Consider the following 20,859-nt stretch of genomic DNA (forward strand, 5'->3'; position numbering starts at 1 on the left):
TGCAGACTCACTGCTTTTTTTGGGCTTGTGAACTCTTTACTGATTATTCACATTTTGTTCAGCCCCCCCAGTTTTTGATATCCTAGTCTTCTAGGTTGAAAAACAAATGCTGGTATAGCACTATCCAAAGCAGAGTGGAAATTTTTTTTTTTTTTCCCTCATCATGTTCCACTTTGGATAAAATTGCTTTGAAATCTTATATAAGTGATGTCCTGGGAGTCAGTTAGAAGGTCAGTTAACTACCTGCAAAAGGCCTCTCAGTCCTGCTGTCTGGAATACTGAGGTCATTTTCTCAGTGGTCCTCTAACCTAGAAAGAATTAAATTGTCCCTACACCCTGGGAGTGTCCTTTTGGAGTGGATCGTCTTAGTTTGTTAGCACACTGTTTAGAAATCTTGCCATTCTCCAGACCTTGAGAAAATGTTACAAAGGCTCCTTGGGACATGAAAAATGTCTTATAGCATTTTGTCTGAATCTGGCTTTTGAATAACTAGAAAAGGTTAGATGGTAAATATTTGGGGAAGCTTGGGGAGGAGGGACAGTTTCATTTTGGGGCCAGTTACAGACACACTGTGCCATGAACATGTGATTCCAAATTGTTCTTGCTGGATTATATCACACTTTGGGAGATTTTAAGAGTGACTGATGCTTATTAGGTCCTTACTTTGGGAAAACCACATTATGGGATATTTTCATTCAGTGCAGTGATTTTGAAGATATTAAAGCAAAGGAGATTTGGGGTGGGGAGGATGGAGGAATTAAGGAAAAAAATTAAAAGCCAACAAAAAAGACCTTTTGGGATTTTAACAGACTATTCCAAATTTTAATTTGACTCAGATATATTCAGAGTTCTAGAATCATTTTAATATCAGAAAATACTTTAGCTTCCAGGCATATTTATCATTCTAAACATAAAGATCATGTGACATCTGAATTTCTATAGAAGTCCTGAAAGCAAAATGCTTTCTTTAAGTGATTTCTAAAATGTAAAATCAGTTTTCTTTAACTAGAAAATAAATATGTGGGTCAGTACATGAAGGTAATGGAAAATAAAAGTTGAAACCAGCTTCCTTGGATTTAACACCACAGATCTGAGATCAGATGAAATAAAACAGCACCTCTTGTTTTATCACATAGATACATCTTAGATTAATGTGTTACGCTTTGGTGGAATATCCCTCTCTAACTTGAACAGAAATCCAAGTTAAGTGAGAAAAAAAAGTAACGGCTGAATCTTAATGAAATATTAAAATCAAACCTTCCACAATGCTCATTTGAGAAATACTGACTAGAGAGTGAACTCTTAAGTTCTGTTCTTTAAAATCCGTTTGCCTGAAGGTAGTCTTGTACTGTATATTAAATAAATGTAATTCACCAGGCACCTATGGGTCCTTCTTCAGATTACCTGGCAAATGCAGGAGAAGCAAGGGCTTAGTGCATTCGTTTGGAAAGACTACCTGTAATTCAGGATGAATTATGGCTTTCAGAAGTCCTACCCAGGATTTTCACTTTGACATATCCAAGTAGAATAGAGTGAATGCTCACACACGTTTCCATCCTCCCTCAGCCTCGCATCTGACCAATGGCTGTAAGTAATAGCAAGTGGGAGAGAACAGTCACAAATAAGCCCACGGGTTTGGGGTGATGTTGATATCTGTCGGTTACTATGACTTCTTTTTTTTCCCCCCTCAATTGCATCACACCCTTAAAAATGGTGGTAAGTGAGCGATCTGCATGCTTTGGAGTTTGTTTACTCTCCGCTTCAGTCTATACGATGCACAGTTCATGATGTTAACACTTTTCTTCAAGTTTACCTCATTCACGTTCACAACTAATTTGGATTTCAGTTTGCTGTTTAATCTTTTTTTTTTAATTATTATTTTTTATTTCTGTACTCCTACACCCCTCCTCTCCCCCCTCCCCCCTGTATTTTTGTTTTCTTCCCCTCTCCCCTGAATTTCTCGTTAGGAATTGAGTCTTTTTTTTTTTTTTTTTTTTTTTTTTTTTTGTCTGTACTGCACTGTGGGTATGTTGGCTGCAGGTAGTGGTTCAGACTAGCAGGATAGAGATGCTATGCTTTTTTCCTTTGTTCTTCTGAACCTCTAGAGAAGAATTTGTGAGTGAACTTTTGGGGGAGGCAGGGGTGGAGTTCATCAGGTTTAGAAGTTAGAAGGAATAACTCTGGCTCCCACTCACAGGCATGCTCCCACACTGCTTCATCATTGCTCAGACACCTACCTTCATGTAGTCCTTTGCACGTTAGAAGCCTTGTTCAGCTACAGAATGGCACCATTAAACCCAGAATCATGCTTTGTCATATGGAGGGGAAGCTCGTCAGAGTAGTGACTGCCAGGCTATGAAAGAGTAGCGCAACGACCTGGCTTTGTTTTTGTTTTTGTTTTTTTTCTCTCATTTGAACTTTGGTAGCGAGGGTGCTGATGTTCTTAAAGCTGAGATCCAGGGCTAGAAATGTGGGTTTTTAGAGGGCCCTGCTAGAGTATCCACTAAAAAGATTAGTTACTTTGCTGGTGTCCTGTTCGCCATTCACAAGTTTCAGCAGAACTTTATTTCTAGCATGTAGCGGACTGGGCTTGGTCGCGATGGTGGGAACGGACAGATGTTTGAGGGGAGGAAGTCTGTGCTTTGTGTCTCAGTACCTGGTGTGTCTCTGTATCTCCCCACTACTCCTGCAGCACCTGGATGTCTTGGTTGTCCTAGTTTTTTCTCTGTTCTGTTTTTGGACACTGAGTGTAACATTACTAGTGATGGACTCCTGTGGACACCGGGGGTGTCGCTAGCCCGTTGTTTGGCTGCCGAGTTGTTGGTCTGTGGTCAGTTCTTTATTTTTGAAACCTTTTTTTGCTCCGGTCACTGTGTGTGCTGGCGGTAGCTTTGCCTCTCCGTTGCCTCGAAGGTACAGGTGGAGCAATGTCTCCTTCCGACAGACATTCCTCCTGGTGTGTGCTCATGCGGATGCCTACACTGAGACTGTGATTTCCATACCTGCTTCATGTGCACCGAGCCCCTTGTGGAATCCTGCTGCGAGTTTGACTTGAGTGAAATCAAATGGTTCTTTGATTTACTCCTGATTTTGTGTAAAACGGAACATCCAGTAGAAAAGCTTAGATGAATGTTCCCTCCCTTTTGTGGACTTCTCTACATCCCCCCCTAGAAGCATCTTGGTCACCCTTAGTGGGAGTGAGAAAACAAAACAGCCTAAAGAGTAATTCTCAAATGCTAATTGGATCTTGAAAATTTGTGAGAAGGCATCTAGACCTGGATGACTGAATTGTTGGGGGAAAAGCTCTAGTTTTGGCCAGGATGCAGGCAGAGCCCAGGCTCTCTTTGTAGCACGCCCATTAAGTAGAGGAGGACACCATCATTTATCTTTGGTTCTTGAAGGCACACTACTCACTGCTGGCCAAGGGCAGTGCTTTCCCCATCGTGGCTTCTTAGTCCACTCCCTCGATTGTTCTCCACTTCAGACCTGTCCCCCGGGGAGGCAAAGATTTGTTTGTAACCATAGAGAACAATCCATCCCCATTGGAAGTCTGGCTCCAAACTGCAATCATTTCAAGGAAACAAACAGCAGGATTTTACAACTGAAATGTTGGTTTGTCTTCTCATCTATTTAAGAGTGAACCACTGGAACTTGGGGACAAGATGAGTATGATGATATTGCAGCTATCTGTCCACTACAGTTGCAGTTTTTCATGACAAGCATTCAAAGTGTTAACTAAAACCATTGAAACAACATACCTGCCATTAAAACTTGAAACCAGAAAAATAACTCCATGAGTCTTTTGCACTACCAAGTGGAATGGCCGTTTAATAAATGCTATGGATAGACAAGTTTGCCAGTTGCAATTTTCGGTCCAGGTAAAAGTTGTCTACACATTCTAACTGTCCTGTCTCTCTCTCTTCTTCCCTTATCTTTCAATGAAATTTGAACTGAAATAACTACTGCAGATGATGAACCAGCTGGACCAATGTAAGTATCTTCTCCAGTGCTTGCCTTAACAATTATCTGATAGAATGGAATTGAATTCTTTTGCATTTGGAGTAAAATAAAAGTAGGGTAAATTGGAATAGCAGGATAATGAACAGAGGGAAGGTTATGAATGAAAGTGTTACGTTGCAGTGTATAATTTTGAAATCGTGACTAGGTGGATGATCTTTTGATTCTCAGGATATGAAATACAGTTAGGTTCAGGTTTGTTTTTGTTTTGTTTTTTAAAAGAAAAACTTATTTTAACGTACACAGTTCAATTTCAGGAAAACTTGATGTGTTCCAAAATTCAAACTAATAATATAGGAAACCATTTCATCACAATAGTCTTTCTTTAATCTTTAAAAGGAAGGAAAGAGACACTGGATCTCTAAGGCCCCCTTCCAGCTCTAAAATTTTAAGACTGGAATAAATTACAATGTGCTGGTTAGTGAATTGTGACAATACAGCCTTGAGTGACTTGCCAATGTAGACCTCAGAGGGAAGGCTGCTGCAGTTGTGAAATCAAAGGATGTTTTATGATCAGAGAGTGGAGTGCCTCAGAGGTAGGGAGAGGGCAGAAAGGAGACAGGAGATCTCTGGTGAACTTAAGTCCTCTTACCTCCTCTCCTTGCCTCCTAAATCTAAGGTGTTTTTAACTATGTCTACAAGGAGATGACAAGAACATTTATACATTTTTGCAATCAGCAAGAGTTTCTTTAATTCGAGTTAGTGTACAAGCAATATGACAGTGAAAAATGGCTGTATACTGTCTTGGGAGTCAAAAGGTCTGCTAGATGAAACGGTAGCTTACAAAAATGTTAGGAAATATTTATATATTCGTTCTGTGCAGTAAAACTTCTTACTACAACCAGGGATGGCAGTAAGTGAAAGGTTTCCTGTATTTCCATGTGTTTAAAATTTTCAAAAAATTTCTACTTATTCTGAACTTAATTCTTATGATACAATTTTTCCTCCAAAGGAAAACCAACTCCACCAACAATCACAAAGATAAAAACTTGCGCCAGAGAAACACAAATTAAGTACTGCTTACCATGTAAGTATAGCCTTTTTCAGACATTTGAAAAGTTACATTCAAATGAACTGACATCTGTTGACCTTTGTTCTAAAAGTTCTACTGCTTTGGTAGATAATGGAAATGCATAAATTGAGAGTTTTAGAGATGGCAGATAATGTTCTTTCTGTCTTAGTGACTGAGAAGGAACCCTTTCCAGTTGAGTCCCATATTTGCATGCATCATTCTAGTTAAGATTTTGAGATTTTAAAGCCAACAAAATTTTTCAGCATTTATTCACTTATCAAGGAATTGAAAATGGTGATCAATGACATTTTCTCAGGCTGGATTATTCCTGGAGGTCACCAACTCATACTTTGTTCACTAAGGCCTCCGTAAACGCAGCACTTGGATAAATAAATGTACCAGAATTCTCTTCTTCAGCACATGGAGATCAGAATTTCACACCGCATCCCTGAGCATGTTGTTTGCCTGATTTGTGTGCAGTATCCACTGTCCTACCTGCTGAGGTACCGATGGCTAGAGCAGTCTTCTTTTAAAATTTCAAATCCTTTGTTTCTTCACAGAGCTTTAGTTTCCTGAGACTGGTGGCAACATGACCTGCTAAATTTTATGCCTGGACCTCTTTGGTTCCATAACTCCAGCTGTATTTGATTTTTTTTTTTTTTCCTTTTTTTTCCTCCTGATTTTTTTTCAAGTGAGCAACAAATACGACGACTGTCTAAAGCATGCCTTATTTAGCCTCTTCTATAAGGATGACCTAGCCAGACACATTTTAAACAATGCTTCAGTGTAGAAGGTGTAAACTATTTTGGGGCTTGATGTGCTGTGAATGTTGCATTTTTTTCCTTTGTGAAAATATTTAAATAGAAGTAAGAAAGGTCCTCTGAGGATCAGCTCATGCATGCGCCATCTTTTACTTAATGCAGCTATTACATTGGCAAAGCTCTAAATTGCTCTGCTGCCATCTAGTGATACATTTTTGTAAAGTACAGCAAGCCTAAAAATATATACAGTATATATATATACATATATATATATTATATATATATTTATATTTTTGGGGGTGGGGAAAAACCAAAATACAGTAAACAAACGCTTGATTCCTTTTTAAGCTGCTGAAATTCATTCCTGATTGTATGTTGTCAGATGAGAGAATTATACTGTTCTAGTACTTAAGAGGAGTAATATAAACTGAAATTTATAATCTTAAGGGCTTCACCTAAGACTTTAATGAGATACTGGGACAGCCTAATAAGCAGTTATAATGAATTACAGTAAATACTACATATATATTCATATATATATGTGTGTGTGTGTGTGTGTGTGTGTGTGTTTAATTGCTTTTTAAATGATTTTGTTGATGTTAAATCATGTAAATTCTTAAATCCTTTTGCACTGATGTGTTGAACCATATTCTTTGTACATTTAATTCAGGCAGACTTTTATAATTTACTTTTTTGTTTTCAATGATCTTTTAAAAAGTGTTATAGCATGGTAATATTCTATGCAACTAATTATACTTTTTAGTTGGACACTGTAATTTCCCGTCTTGATTTAACAGTTGATTGTAGAATTACAACCTGACATGGTTCTCATTCGGTGCAGAGCTGTCGATGCATGAACTTGTGTTCTGTGTATTTGTTGAAGTGCAATGATGTATTAAAAAAAACAAAGTGGATTCACATGTTTTTAAAAATAAAACACTGATAAAAGAAAGATGTTGAAACAACAATCTTTATTCTACTAACTTTGGCAGAAAACATTTTTTTTCAATAACATAACTACTTACTTATATTTACAACATTAATTCTCCAACCCTGTCAATTTCTTCAGTTCCTTCTCTACGTCTTCAACAAATGCTGGGAAATTCTGATCCATAAGACACAATTTCAGGAAGGGACCTAATTCTTCAGCATTCCACGCAGCTTGCTCATAGGCAAGTGGTAGTTTGACTGATGTCAGGATAGACTGCAAAGACAGGAACAAGGCAAGCTTACGTAAGGGCAGTGAAATCGATAGCGTGAATCACATAACAGTCATGCCTTTTTTGAATGACCTGCATTGATGGTTCTCTGAACTAAGCAGAGGTAACTAACCAACAGAAAAGGGGAGCCTTCTAATTGTAAGCTCCACATATCCATCTACTTCATAATCCATCCTTTTTAAATAAAAAATATTCCATACTAACGAGCCACATGTTTTGCCAAGAACAAGTTACATTGAATGGCCTTTTCTATAGTGCCTGAAGAATGACTTGTAACCATATAGTGTCGGGAGATTTGGGCCGAGTCCTGACTTTGCTAAATTTACTAGCTGTGTGACCTTAGGTAAAGTTATTGACTTCCCTGGCCTCACTTTCTTCACTTATAAGAAGAGGTTTAAAAGTGGAAGGACTTTAGAAACCATCTAATGCGGTCTTGGGGTTCTTTGACCTTTTTGAACAACAGGCTGATTATGTAACATCTGGCAAAGATTTATCTGTCTATAAAAGTACTATAAAGTCAGTTCTGCTCTAATACTTGTTCTGAAAATTCTTATTAATTTGTCCCAACATGATTGATATAATAGGGAATGATATCAGCATAACGTGAATTTTGTGTTTGCTTGTAAGAAATTTCATCAGTGAGGAACAGCAAGAGAACACAGAAAACTACACTACTTCCACAAACAAACTTCAGGTCTTTTTTCAAGGTCAAGTGCCATTTTTATTGTGTATCTTCTGGTGCAGAAGGAGCTGTGGGCTGAGGAGGGCTGGTCCAATCCTGCCCCTTACCCCATCTTCCAGCATGGCCCCAGGAATTTCTGCTCACCAAGACCACCCTTTCTGCAGCAATGACTTGACTTTGCCAATCCAGGCCCTGTGGGAGCTGGGGCATCGAACAGCAGCCTGAGGCCATGGACACTGCCGTTAGTCATTGTAATTATTATTTGTGTGTTTCTTAACCATTTAACATGTATAAAACTGTGCTACTCTTTTTATTTGGTTTCTCTCTTCTTTAAAAGTCACTGACAATGTTTTTTTTTGAGTCTTGTGTAACTAACCCCAGTTTTTATTGAGTGATTTGGCATAGCAAGGTGGTTTTTAGGAACACATGTCATGTTATGGCAGGATTGACTGTACTTCAAATAAATATTCACTTAAAATAGTTAATAGCATCATCACATAATTTTCTTGAATGTTAAGAAAATCTAAAATAGTGTTGGATTAAAAAATTAAACTAGGGGTGCTTAATCTTTGTTTTATAGACTTCTTTGGGAGCATGATGAAGGGGGGGGTCCCTTTCCTAGGATGTGTTTAAAATAATAAAATAAGTGTCATTGCAAAAGAAAGCTTTTATACTGAAACGTGGCTCCATCAGAATTTCTTTTTAAGTTCCTAGACCTTAGATTACGAATGCTAGATTAAACCTTTTATAGCATCCACCAGTGACATATATGAAAACACACAGTAAATTGAGCATCATCACTTGCATCTGTCCTCAGCTGGTTAACAGTTTGGTACCACTAGACTTGAAGATAGAGGTTTTCCTATAGGTGTCCAAGAGGACACCAAGTCCCCAAACTTCTAAAACTCAATAGCCTCATTTATAAAATAGGATAACAAAATCTTCAGTACCTTATCCCTCCCTCCACATGAGATTGTTTTAACAATGCCAATATCATCATTTTGATGCTTTATTATTTGATACTTGTCACAAAGCTGTTGCTTTGGTAACTTAGGGGACTTTTTTTTTTTTTTTTTTTTTTCTGAGAAGAGAGAGTACACTAACGATCAAATAGTACAAATGAGAAATAATTAGTGGAAGGTCAGTAAGGTGTAAAAGAACATGAACTCCAGTGAAATGGATTACGGTTCTCCAGAAAATTTCTGGGGAAATATGGATGAATGTGACTGGCTAATGTATGAGAGAGTTGTCGTCTGCATCTACAGGGATACTACAATAAGTAAATTATGGCTTCATCAGACTTAAGGAGAGATCATTTTGGTCTGGAGAAGTATAGACCTGAGCTAGAGGAAGAGAAATTTTTCATTATAGGAGTAAAGAGGATTGAAAAATGGAAATGTTCTTGAATTGCAGTCAGAAAGAAAGGATAAAATGACACTGGGGGGGGGGAGGGTGGTCATTATTAGCTGTTAAGTTTAAATTTTAATGCCTGAATTCCATGAAAGTAATTAATTCATAAACAAGAATAATCAGTCTGGCAAAGGCCAGAATTTGCCCAGAATTAGAAAAGGGAAACTTCTTCCTCCTTCTCTGACCAAAAGGATTGTTCTGTTTTGGTTAACCCACCCCACATAATCCAAGAGGACACACACAAAAAAAAAGTAATCTAGATTAGGATAGGTCAACTTAATAGCCAGAATCAAGAACTTTTAAACTGGTTCTAGAAACTTTTTAGGTCAGGACTTCAGCAAACCCCAATATTTTCTGAGGAATCTAATTTTTATTCCTTTGTTGTCTATTTCTTATTTCCATAACCTATGTGGGTAAGCCCAGAATAGGAATAGCCATAGTATTTATGGAATCCCAAAATGCTTATTTAGCCCTAAATGCTCTCATGCTCCCCCCCCCCCCCATCTTTCTCCCCTCTAACAAAAAAAATCAAAACAAAAAACACCACTCCAATGGGAAAGGTGATTCCTATTACCTGATGTTTTAAGAAGAGGCTCAATCCTAGGAGGCAGCTGCATTAGGTGGACTGGGCTAGGTGACTTCTGAGGTTCCTTTTAACTTGTCCTCTTCTTTCCCTAAGTCACCTCCTTTCCCTCTTTTGGCTGAGCTGCACTGGCTAAGGCATGATTTAAAATATTTGTTGTGTAAAGAATATGGGTTATGGAACCAATGGAATTTCTTTGACATGCTGAATTTTCTGTCACTGGAATTATACTCAGGCAAAACTTATCCAATCTGCTTGTCAGGGGTTCCGTTTTCTTTTATTAAAAATGGGATTAATTCAGCTACCAAATTTTGGCTAAATATTTATTTGAGAGTGTTTTAAAAGTAAAAACTTGTTTTGAATATTCAAAAAGCTCATGTGTTTGAAATAAGTCTACAATCTGGAAATCCTCTCAAGCAAAAACCACATTTGCAAGGAGAAAAAAAAAAGCATACCGAAGCAGCATTTCAGGTGAGCCTCTCTGAGAAAGCTGGTCTGTTGCACCAAGACTGAATTCTCTCACATTTCCCGCCTCTTTTTCCATACTGAGCTGCTGAGAATGAAGGCCACTTAGCAGTGAAGACTTGCTGCCTCTGCCCCCAAATTGGTTTTCGGTCTTTTCTCTAAAATAGCTCCAAAATTTCATTATCAAAATTAAATTGAGGCTATTCCCCTCAGTCACCTGAGAAAATAGTGGCTGAAGTTTTTATCTCAACACATTAAAAGGCTTCTTCTGGTTCTTGCTATCAAATCATTCTTCCTATTCTTATTTATTTGTGAAAACAATTTCTTATACCATGTACTAGCTTGTTTAATCTTGTACCAAGAATAAAGAAAATGATCCCTTGATTTTCTTTTACTCTAATCTTCCTTCTTTATGATTTCAAGTTTACTTATTTGTATCACTATGCACAAATCTCATAAGTGAAATGTAAATTAAGAACCACAGTGTTAGCCAAAAAATCGGCCTTGTCAAATATTGATCAGAAAAGTAGACTCTACCTGTGCTAGTTGTGTCATTGTTATCCTTCCATTTGAAAAGGTGTAGGAAGAAGCATAATGCTGCTTTAAATTCAGATGTAACTGAAATAAAAGAATATTCATTTTTAAAACTGAAATGACAAGAGGAATGGAATATGCTTAAAATGTTGGTGTTTTATTCAAACATCCAAGAAAAAAATGCAATTGTCTAAAATGTTAAAAGATAATATTTCAAAATATAGGTGGAACCTATTATACTATTAATAATTATATTAACACCTGTTTACAAAAGTGAAACTTCTAAATCAAATGATGATGTGACGTGGATCTCTGTTTTACTGAGTTAGGTATTATGGTACATCTTAGAAACATTTTAAATGCCAGAAATGAGTATAAAAGAATTGGCCTGTATTTGATAGGCCTCAATTTCTGACTGGCTGAAAGTCACTCACCAGGAACATCTGTATGCAAAACTTTTCCCCTCAGGCAACTGGGGTCACACAGCTAGTAAATGTTAAGTGTCTGAGGCTAGATTTGAATTCTTGACTTCAGGGCCCGCCCTTCTATCCCCTGCACCATTTAGCAATCCCTCTTATGCAACTTAGGAATAGAATACTGATCAGAAGTGCAGGAAGTGGAATCATTCGGAATAAGGGAATGGATATGATTGTCCTAGGCTATCTTGGGCATGAGCAATAATGTTCCTTGGTTTTGCTTAAGGCTACATTTTGTCGTTTTAATATAGTGCACTTCATATGTGTTTTCACAAGCCAGTTTACTTTGAAATGCTGCTTTAACCATTCCAATGATATTTCAAGTTCACATCCAAAAAAGATCAAAGAAGAATGGGAATTTGTGAAATCATTTATTTTTCTACCATCTTGAAATAAATTGTTGCAGACAGACCTGTAGCTCCAACAATATAGGAAACTCACTCATTGTCCTGGGTTCAAACTCCCAGTCCCCATGCAGATCTGCACCTCAAGTGTAGCCTCAAAGTCCATTGTCCTAGAGCTCTCTCTCTGTACCCCAACTCCTTGGGAAAGCCATCTCTACAGTAATCTCCTATTTTCCTGTATTCCCCTAAGCCTGCTGAATTCTGGCTTCTCAGATCTGTTCCCTGCTTCACTGCTAAGTCTCAACTTCCTTATTGCTCATTCTCTTCGATCCCTTGTACTTGACTGGACCATGACACTGACAGATATTATCACCAAAGAAAGATCACAGCATCACCAAATGTAACTGGTTTTTCCCCCATAAACCTAGTTCTACAGTCTAATTGATGTGTTCTAAGTAACAATACCTAGTTCAAAAAGAATGTGACAAACTCACAATGGCCATTCTCTTTGACAAAAAGATTTAGGGAAAGGGCTTATAGACAAAATGAAAAGAGAACAGACACCAGGAATGGTGTCTATTCTAAATATGAAATAACAATTGGGAGAGAGCATATAGTCAGACTAAAGAAAAAGATGAGTTCCTCCTGGGGAACTCACAGTGAACCAGGAGAAAGCCACGGTCTGGCAGCTTAGACTGACCAGAGTTAGCTAAAGTAAGGAGAATGGTGCCATTAGAGGGAAGGCACTATGGGAGAGGGGGGTGGAGAGAGAAAAAACACCTCACATTGGGCCCAAGTCCTGAGGAGAACTTGGCAAAGATCATCACAAGCAGATCTTTTATGTGGGAAACGTACTCTTCAGAGCTTTTCAGGGAGACCCAAGCAGGAAAGGTGGGTACTCAGGAGGGGTCCGGAGCTAGAAGGATTGCACCTGGTTTTGTTTGAAGACATCCAGAGGTTGGGGGATGGACCATGAGGGTTGATGAGAGTTCCCTCCCAGTTAGCTTGGCAATTGTTTGATAATAGTTTCTGACAGGGAAGTGCATCATTATACTCTGCCAGTTTCAGAAACTTCATACTTGGTCTCACTCTCTAATAGCTTTTCTGAGTTATCTTTTTAACTCAATATACATTTCCACAATGCCCTTTTTCTCTCTTGGAAAATTCACTCCCAGGGTTTTAGCTACTGCCCAAACCTTTTCTCTCAAGTGTGATCAGTCTCTGAGGATGTCACCCTCTTACCTCAAAGTCAACATGGCCAAAATCAACTTCTCTTTTTTGCACACCTATTTCTTAGTCCCTGGCACTGGAACTCGTGACTGAGGCCCTAAGGGACAGGGATCTGAGAGGTAAAAACAAGTTCTGGCCTGGAGGGGCCTGGCTGGGCTTCCTGGCCTACTGGTTCAAACAGAAGGCCCTCACCTCTCCCACCCCCCCAGTCCGGGCCCTTAGTATTCTGCTTGTGCCTTCTCCCCCACACCTTCTACAGCCACAAGGGCATCTTAGGCCCCAGTCACTGCTTTCCCACACTTGCACACAGTGTTTCTTGGCCACATATTTGTGGTATTCTTCTGTACAAAGACCTTTTATAACAAGAAAATCCCAAGGGTTGTAAGAGCTAGAAGACAATCATGGAAGAGTAAAGAGGAAGAGTCTCCAGAGGCAAACCAACTTTTCCCATCCTGAAAAGGGCAAGAGAGGCTTGAGGTTCTTCATTACCTGGCCTCAGGCCCAGAACCACCTCTCTCCCCGCTAAGGCAGCATGTGGTGGCTTCCAGAGTTCTGCTTTGTGGCCTGGAAGAATTTGTTGACTAGGAAAGGCAAGCTTCCTTTCTTCTCCAGCCTAGAGATAACAAACTATTCCAGACCTAGGGCTCTGAGGGAATCTTCTGATCCTAATCTGAGGGTCACAACCCTTCCTTGCCGAAGGCACTGCAAAGTACCATGTGTCCAAGCCAGTGGATGGAAAAAGACTAGACTAGCTGCCTAAGGAAAAACCATCCACCTTGTCCATTAGCCAGGTCAGGAGCAGGAGTCTGTCTGGCATTAGCAGGCACCAGGGAACTGCTGGCCCCATCCAGCAGCTGGGGTACCTGGCCAGAAGCCAGCCCAATCACTACATGGCTTCCTGGGGCACCCCCACTGAGCAGCCAGCTCACACAGGTACACATCCAATCCAGACACCACACCCTACAGAACCCCGCCTTTCTGGAGTCTCGAGACTGCTGGACCTGAATTTGTGTCCATTCTTCATCTGGCTCTTGAGTTTTTCTGGGGGGAAATTGTTCCCTGATAATGAGGGGAATGCTCTGTAACTTCCTCTATTGCGTCTGACTAGTGAGGGACAAATGGCACCCTGGTGAGAGCTTGTTTCAGGAGTTCAGCCCCCCACGGAGTGACCCTTGGGATCCTGAACATAGGAGCAGCCAGCCCTCTGGAGAGGGGGGTGTTTGGTTATTTTTTAGGTAAGGCTGTGCTCGTTTAGATTATGCAGATTTCTAGTGGAAAGAACACTAGCTTGCAGTCCCAGACTTCTCTGTTCCATACTGGTATTGCTCTTCCTCTCTCTCTCTGGCTCTTCCCAGGTCAGCCAGCTCCTTGGGCCTCCCTGGATGGGATGGTCTCAGAGCAGCCTTGCAGCAACAGCTCTGGGGTCCCATTTACAACTTGAAGTTATGAAGCTTTCTCTCAGGGCTTCCTTACAGAGCAGCCTACTTACTCCCCGGTGCAGCGTGCCGCTCTGCTCCATGTCCTTCGCTTGACTTTGCGTGGCTGCTGGTGAGCTAGGGCCTGGCTGCAGCTCCTGGCTGAGCTCATCGGGAACCTGGATGGTGATGTACTGCTCAAGCTTTTCTACACAACGGTAGCAGTTTTCCAGGGCCTGCTCTTTCGAGTCACCTCCAAACTGCACACGGAACATGCGGCTCTTATCCTGTATAGGAAAAAAAGGCAAGTTTGGGCAGTCTGTTTTATTACTCCTAAATGGAAAATTTGATTGGTGACCCAGGGAAATAAGGGAACAGGGAAGGTGAATCGTAACTGTGGGAGCGTCATATTCCTGCGTAACACAGGCCATAATCAGGGACTCTTAGGCTTGTTAAAGGCTTTGGTAGAACCACAACTTTATTTCCCTGTAGGGCCACAGCTACTGCCTCCACCATCAGCTAGCTGGAAAATGTTATACATTGACAATGGGCTGCTCAATCATGTCCACAAATTTTTTATAAAGTAAACAATGTTTTATGTTTGCTTAGGAAACTGGCTCCCAAGGCTTCTGATTCCAGGAAAGTGGAAAAGTCAACAGGAATAAGACATCTGTATATCAGTCAATTAGAAATGTATTAAGTCCCTAATATATGCCAGTCACTGAACATGTTGCTCAGGATACAAAGACCAAAATGAAAAGTCATCTACCCTTAAAAAATATTCTGTTGGAGGCTGGGGAGGAGCAATCTGTAAACTAGATGTCTTCATACTTAAATACGTCAGCTTGTCATGGGGCACCCCAGGTAAAAAAGCACATACAAAGTACATGAGTGCAAATTAATGAGGCAAGACAGGGCACTTGCTGCTCTGCTGAAAGGGCCAGCAAAGGCCTCATCTGAAGAGATGTTTCCCAGGAAGTCTGAGAGGTGGCAAAGAGAAGGGAGAAGATGCCCAGTGAAAAGACAGGACATGGAGGCCTGGGTGTGCAGAGGCTGCTTGTCTGGACTATATCAGAAAAAGGAGAGGAATGTGTAACACAGCTAAACAAGTGGGCTGAGTCCTGGTTGTGAAGGCCTTTCAGTGCCCAACAGGGAAGCAAGCAAGCAGGTCGTGCAGCAGCTCCATTGTTGGAGATTTACTTTGGGGAGTAAGTTTATGGCTCTTGAGGGCCCTCATAACCCAACTTATGTGACTGCATGAGAGAGAACGGAGAAAAGGGGAGCTTTTAGCTCACTCTGGTGGCCTTGTGGAGAATGGCTGGGAGAAAGCAGGGCCTGGAGAAGTGGAAAACCAAGGAGGAGACTTTGTGCAGTTTGGATAATGGGGTAATGGCCATGTCTATGAAGAGAAAGGGTGAATGTAGGAGACATAGAGTTAGAGTAGATCCAGTTTGGATTTGTAGGGTGAAAGAGTAGGACTGAAGTTGTGGATCTGAGCAACTGAGAAGTGGGGGTTTCTACAGAAACTGAGAAGTTTTAGGGCAAAGGAGGCTTGGAGGTGTAGATAATGAGGTGTTTGAGAGGGGCTAAGTTTGAGAGGCCTGCACACCAGGATACGTCAGAACTTTAGGCCATAGGACATCTGGAGGAATCTTAGCACATAGGACAGTTTATTAGCCCAATGATTAATTCAACTTAACATTTTACCTTTACCTTCCAGAAGCAGTAAGGTAGCGCATGATGCTAGTGCAATTTGTGCTAATAATCTACTAAAAAAGGCCAAACTACCAAATCACATCCAAGAGGAACAGCACTAACTCCCTGAGGCAAACCCAGAGACAACTGTTGTGCTTAGGAAATGAGTGAAAGTAGGCACAGGTGTGGAAAATGGTCACCACGGGACACTTATTTAGCCACAAAGTGAAAAAGGGGATTAGACAAGGATGAAAAAGGAATGCTCTATAGCTCAAAACAGGAAGTGATCTCCCCAACAGCTCTTCCTGTTCCTCTCCTGCAAGTTTGGATCCCGTACCCTCATTTTAGTTCTTGGTGGTCTTAGATCCATTGCACTTTTAACTGCTTGATGGCTCTCTCCATCTACATATCTCGTGGACATTTTGAAAATCTCGTCATTGGGGAGATTCAATCAGCTTTAACTCCCAGCACCGGCTCTGAGGGACCCTCCGGGATGCCCCTTTCAGCTTCCTTTTGTGTGTTGTCTTCCCTTAATAGATTGTAAATTCCTTAAGGACGTTACAGATCTAGCTGAAAGTCATCTAACTTTGGAAAGTGGGGGAAAATTTTTTGTTTACAAGTTTCTCTGATAAAGCCCCCATTTCTCCAATACATAAAATGAATTTCTAAAAATAATAGCCATTTTCCAATTGATGAGTTTAAAGAACTCTGAGGTATCACTTCAACTGGATAACGTGACAGAAACGGAAAATGACAAATGCTGGAAAAAATATAGGAAAACCAGGACACCAAAGGCCTCCTGGGAGAGCTGTGAGCTGATCCACTTGTTCTGTGGATCCCTTCAGAACTAAGCCCAAAGGACTGAAAGAGTCTGCCTACCTCTGACCTAGGGATACCACACGAGGTCTGTATCCGAAGGAGCCCTGCCTAGAGATGTTTTTACTGCAGCTCTCTTATTATGCTAGTGGAGAACCAGAAACTGAGGGGATGGCTGGTGAATGGGAGACTAGACAAGGTATGGTTTGTGAGTGTGATAGAACACTGTGTTCTATGAGAAATGAGGAAAGGAACCATTTCAGGAAAATCTAGGAAGACATCCTGCAAAAATTTTTCTTCTGGTTTTCTGCTTTTCTAGACTAGGTGACTTTCAATTAAAGATCCCTTCCAATTTTAATATCCTATTAAAATTAGTACTTTCATTTGAACTGAAATATTAGCTACTGAGTGAATGCTAGCAAACTGTTTTCCACAGATCTTTCCTCAAGTGCATTATCCTAGTGATTAAACAGCAAGTTTTTTTTGATAAGAAGCATTTGTAACATTTAGCACAGCTGGGAAGCAGGTAAGGCTATTTTTTAAAATGTGAAAGAAAAAATAAAAAGTGTGTAAGAGAAAATTAAATGAAATACACATACACACTTTTAATCATTTAACATCAAGAAAACTACTAAGCAAATAATAAAAATAAAGCAAACTCTCTTCTATTTTTGCAGAGGGTAGAGGAAGATCTGGGAAAAAAAAAAAAAAAGACTATTTAAGCCCTTAATTTAAAGAGTGATGCAGTTTCCCCATGCCAGCTGTACTCATGCTTCATTCACTTCATTATTTCATGATGTTTTGTGAATCATGGAAATAAGGTTAAAACATCCTAAATTAAATGTGGAGTTTTTGTAAAGTAATATTTCACAAATTACAAGGGAAAAAAAAGAAAACTACCCATTAAGGAAAAAGAATAGTATGCAGCTTGCTTGACACTGTCTTAAAATTCTTGCCTTTATGGTTGATCCAAACAGTAAACAATCCACCCGTCTCACAATCTTCAGCCATTTCTTGCTATCTATGAGTGAAAATCCTTCCTGCAACAAAACAAAACAAAACAGAATTAAACAAAATTAACTGAAAAACTTGAGGGTCTTATAAAGGAAGCTGTTTCTGAGGCCCTATAAATAGAATTTATTTATAATAAATAGTAAAAATTATTCAACATTATTAAAGGCAAATATGTATATATAGATACATATACATATGGTTGTATGAGCCTTAATTTAACATCCTGGAATTTTCCCGATATGAACAAAACACATCTTTGATTCATTTTTAAATTTATTTCATATCTGCAAAAAATCAAGTCTCAGCTAAAAATAGCAAATCTAAATTGTCATTTTCACTACACAGTGATTAATGAACAAGATAATGTAAAAGATGGGCTTCCTAAATCTCTACCACTTGCTAAAATCCAGTTTTATAGTTATGAAAAATAAAGGTAGTTTATTTCCATAGTAGCAAAGAACAGCTACTTTCTGATGCAGTAAATATATAGTGAACATGGATTATATATGCAGAATGAAATGGAAGTGACTTTTTTCTTGACACAGAATTCTTCGGCACCAATCTTGGCATTTGAGGGTGGGGACAAATGAAATAAACCAAGAGGGCAGCAGAGGACATACAAGTCTTGTGAGAGGCAGCTGAATCATCAAAAAGTTGCAATAAACTTTTTCTTTAGCTTATTAATAAAGTAAACGGAACAGTGTTATGTAATGATTATTCCTGTTCTTAGATTCCAATTATATTGTCATTGGATCTCTTTAAATAAGCAGTACATTAAGGTAAAATCCATTTAGCATATGGTAAAACTAATCCAGGGATTTGATAATCTGACTGTGTAGAAATACTGCATGCAAATTGGCTTTCCACTTCATAATGATATTCCACCATGGCCACAGTACTCTCCTGGGGGAATTAGAGATTCCCCTAAACACTGTTAGAAAAGAAAATAAATGCCACACCAGAAGAAAGGGGGGGAAAAAAGGAAGCCAGAGAAAATCTGTCTTCTTTCATTTGAAAGAACTCTTCCTTTGACCTAACAACCAAGGAGTATAATGTTTTAATTATAAAATGTCAATTTTTAAAAAATGCATTTTTTCAATCAACACGGTGACTAGAAATAAAAAAGGAACAAAAACCTTTGAAAGCACTTACTACAAATAATTATCAAAATCTTCCTATCAGCACCTAGATTAGGTTATTTGTGTGGTTTAAAATAACTGTGATATATCTTGCATAGTCACAGCAGAAAATTAATTTGTACAAGAAAATGCATGCAAAATTCCATGAATCACATAGGGGCAGCATTAAAAGTATGCACTGAGGGAAAACACCTCATGACTATCTAGTAAGTTATGGAGAAGCTTGGGAAAAAAGTCTGAAAATATGAAGTTAATATGCAGCATCTGGACAAGTGGCTTACAAATCCATAGATAAATTCTGCTTCTGTTCCTATTTGCTATTTTCCAGTTAACGTTTCCTTTATTATACTAGGCGGTAGGAACGGATATCACTTGTACTACATAGCCCTTTGGCTATGTGTTCAGTCAGGTCCTATTGAAATTCAGGAGTTTCTAAAATGCCTCAAGATTTGTGATCTTAGAAAGCTCACAAGCCTGTGTGTCTTTTGTCAATCAATTCATATCTATTAAATCCCTACTGTGTGCCAGATATTGGGGACTCCAGCACAAAGAATAAAACAATCTTTATACAAAAATCTTTATACAAAGCTTACATTCAAATGGCAAAGACAATCATTTACAAACATGCATACAGCATAAATATAAAGCTAAAACACACACATACACATTCATACATTTACACTTACAAGGTAGTTGTATATAAGGTTATTCAGGAGGGAGAGCATCAGCAGCTGTGGGCTGGGCTGGGGACTAGGGGTTGTAGGGACCAATCATGAAAGGCTTCTTTTAGGAGGTGGTTTATATATTTTCCTCTATCTGCCTCTAATTCAGAGCTTTTGTTGCTTTTGTTTTGTTTTGTGTGTGTGGTTTTTTTTAATTATAACTTTTTATTGACAGAACATATGCCTGGGTAATTTTTTACAACATTATCCCTTGCACTTACTTCTGTTCTGATTTCTCCCTTCCCTTCCTCCTCTCCCCTAGATGGCAGGCAATCTTATACATGTTAAATATGTTATACTATATCCTAGATACAATATATGTGTGCAGAACCAAACAGTTCTCTTCTTGCACAACAACAATTGGATTCAGAAGGTAAAAGTAATCTGGGAAGAAAAACAAAAATGCAAACAGTTTACTCTTATTTCCCAGTGTTCCTTCTCTGGGTGTGGCTGATTCTGTCCAGCATTGATCAATTGGAACGAAATTAGATCTTCTCTTTGTCGAAGATATCCACTTCCATCAGAATACATCGTCATACAGTATTGTTCTTGAAATATATAATGATCTCCTGGTTCTGCTCATTTCCCTCAGCATCAGTTCATGTAAGTCCCTCCTGGCCTCTCTGTATTCATTCTGCTGGTCATTTCTTACAAAACAGTAATATTCCATTGAATGTTAATTCATATACCACAATTTACCCGACCATTCTACAACTGATGGGCATCCACTCGTTTTCCAGTTTCTAGCCACTACAAAAAGGGCTGCCACAAACATTTTGGCACATACAGGTCCTTTTTCCTTCTTTAGTATTTCTTTGGGATATAAGCCTTTGCTGGATCAAAGGGTATGCAAAGTTTGACAACTTTTTGGGCATAGTTCCAGATTGCTCTCCAGAATGGTTGGATTCTTTCACAACTCCACTAACAATGTATCAGTGTCCCAGTTTTCCCACATCCCCTCCAACATTCATCATTATCTTTTCCTGTCATCTTAGCCAATCTGACAGGTGTGTAGTGGTATCTCAGAGTTGTCTTAATTTGCATTTCTCTGATCAACAGTGATTTGGAACACTCTTTCATATGAGTGGAAATAGTTTCAATTTCATCATCTGAGAATTGTCTTTTCATAGCCTTTGACCATTTATTAATTGGAAAATGGCTTGATTTCTTATCGAGTCAATTCTCTCTGTATTTTGGAAATGAGGCTTTTATCAGAATGTTCAACTGTAAAATGTTTTCCCAGTTTGCTTCCCTTCTAATCTTGTTTGCGTTAGTTTTGTTTGTTTTCTTTGGTCACAAATTCCTTTCTCCTCCACAAATCTGA

The 20,859-nt window shown here is 39.2% G+C and overlaps 2 protein-coding genes across 6 annotated transcripts in view; one reads left to right on the forward strand and one right to left on the reverse strand.

The window, feature by feature from the left end:
• The window catches only part of NPTN (neuroplastin), a 103,532-nt gene that overhangs the window by 59,808 nt on the left and 22,865 nt on the right, over positions 1 to 20,859 (forward strand). For 2 of the 5 annotated variants that reach the window (XM_074296246.1, XM_074296245.1), the window contains 3 exons: positions 3,969 to 3,990; positions 4,970 to 5,044; positions 5,590 to 8,356. In XM_074296246.1, coding sequence (XP_074152347.1) covers positions 3,969 to 3,990; positions 4,970 to 5,030 — 83 coding nt within the window. In that variant the 3' untranslated portion in view covers positions 5,031 to 5,044; positions 5,590 to 8,356. Of the gene's footprint in view, positions 1 to 3,968; positions 3,991 to 4,969; positions 5,045 to 5,589; positions 8,357 to 20,859 lie in introns of those variants that run through there. The other 3 variants (XM_074296242.1, XM_074296243.1, XM_074296244.1) reach the window with 3 other exon arrangements.
• REC114 (REC114 meiotic recombination protein) overlaps positions 6,830 to 20,859 on the reverse strand; it is a 111,315-nt gene continuing 97,285 nt past the window's right edge. Inside the window, exons 3-6 of the mRNA XM_074284870.1 lie at positions 17,617 to 17,700; positions 14,224 to 14,436; positions 10,688 to 10,768; positions 6,830 to 6,994 (exon numbers count right to left, since the gene is read on the reverse strand). Coding sequence (XP_074140971.1) covers positions 6,830 to 6,994; positions 10,688 to 10,768; positions 14,224 to 14,436; positions 17,617 to 17,700 — 543 coding nt within the window. The remainder of the gene's footprint in view (positions 6,995 to 10,687; positions 10,769 to 14,223; positions 14,437 to 17,616; positions 17,701 to 20,859) is intronic.

This window comes from Sminthopsis crassicaudata, chromosome 2, assembly GCF_048593235.1.
Source record: "Sminthopsis crassicaudata isolate SCR6 chromosome 2, ASM4859323v1, whole genome shotgun sequence".
NCBI classification, from domain to species: Eukaryota; Metazoa; Chordata; class Mammalia; order Dasyuromorphia; family Dasyuridae; genus Sminthopsis; species Sminthopsis crassicaudata.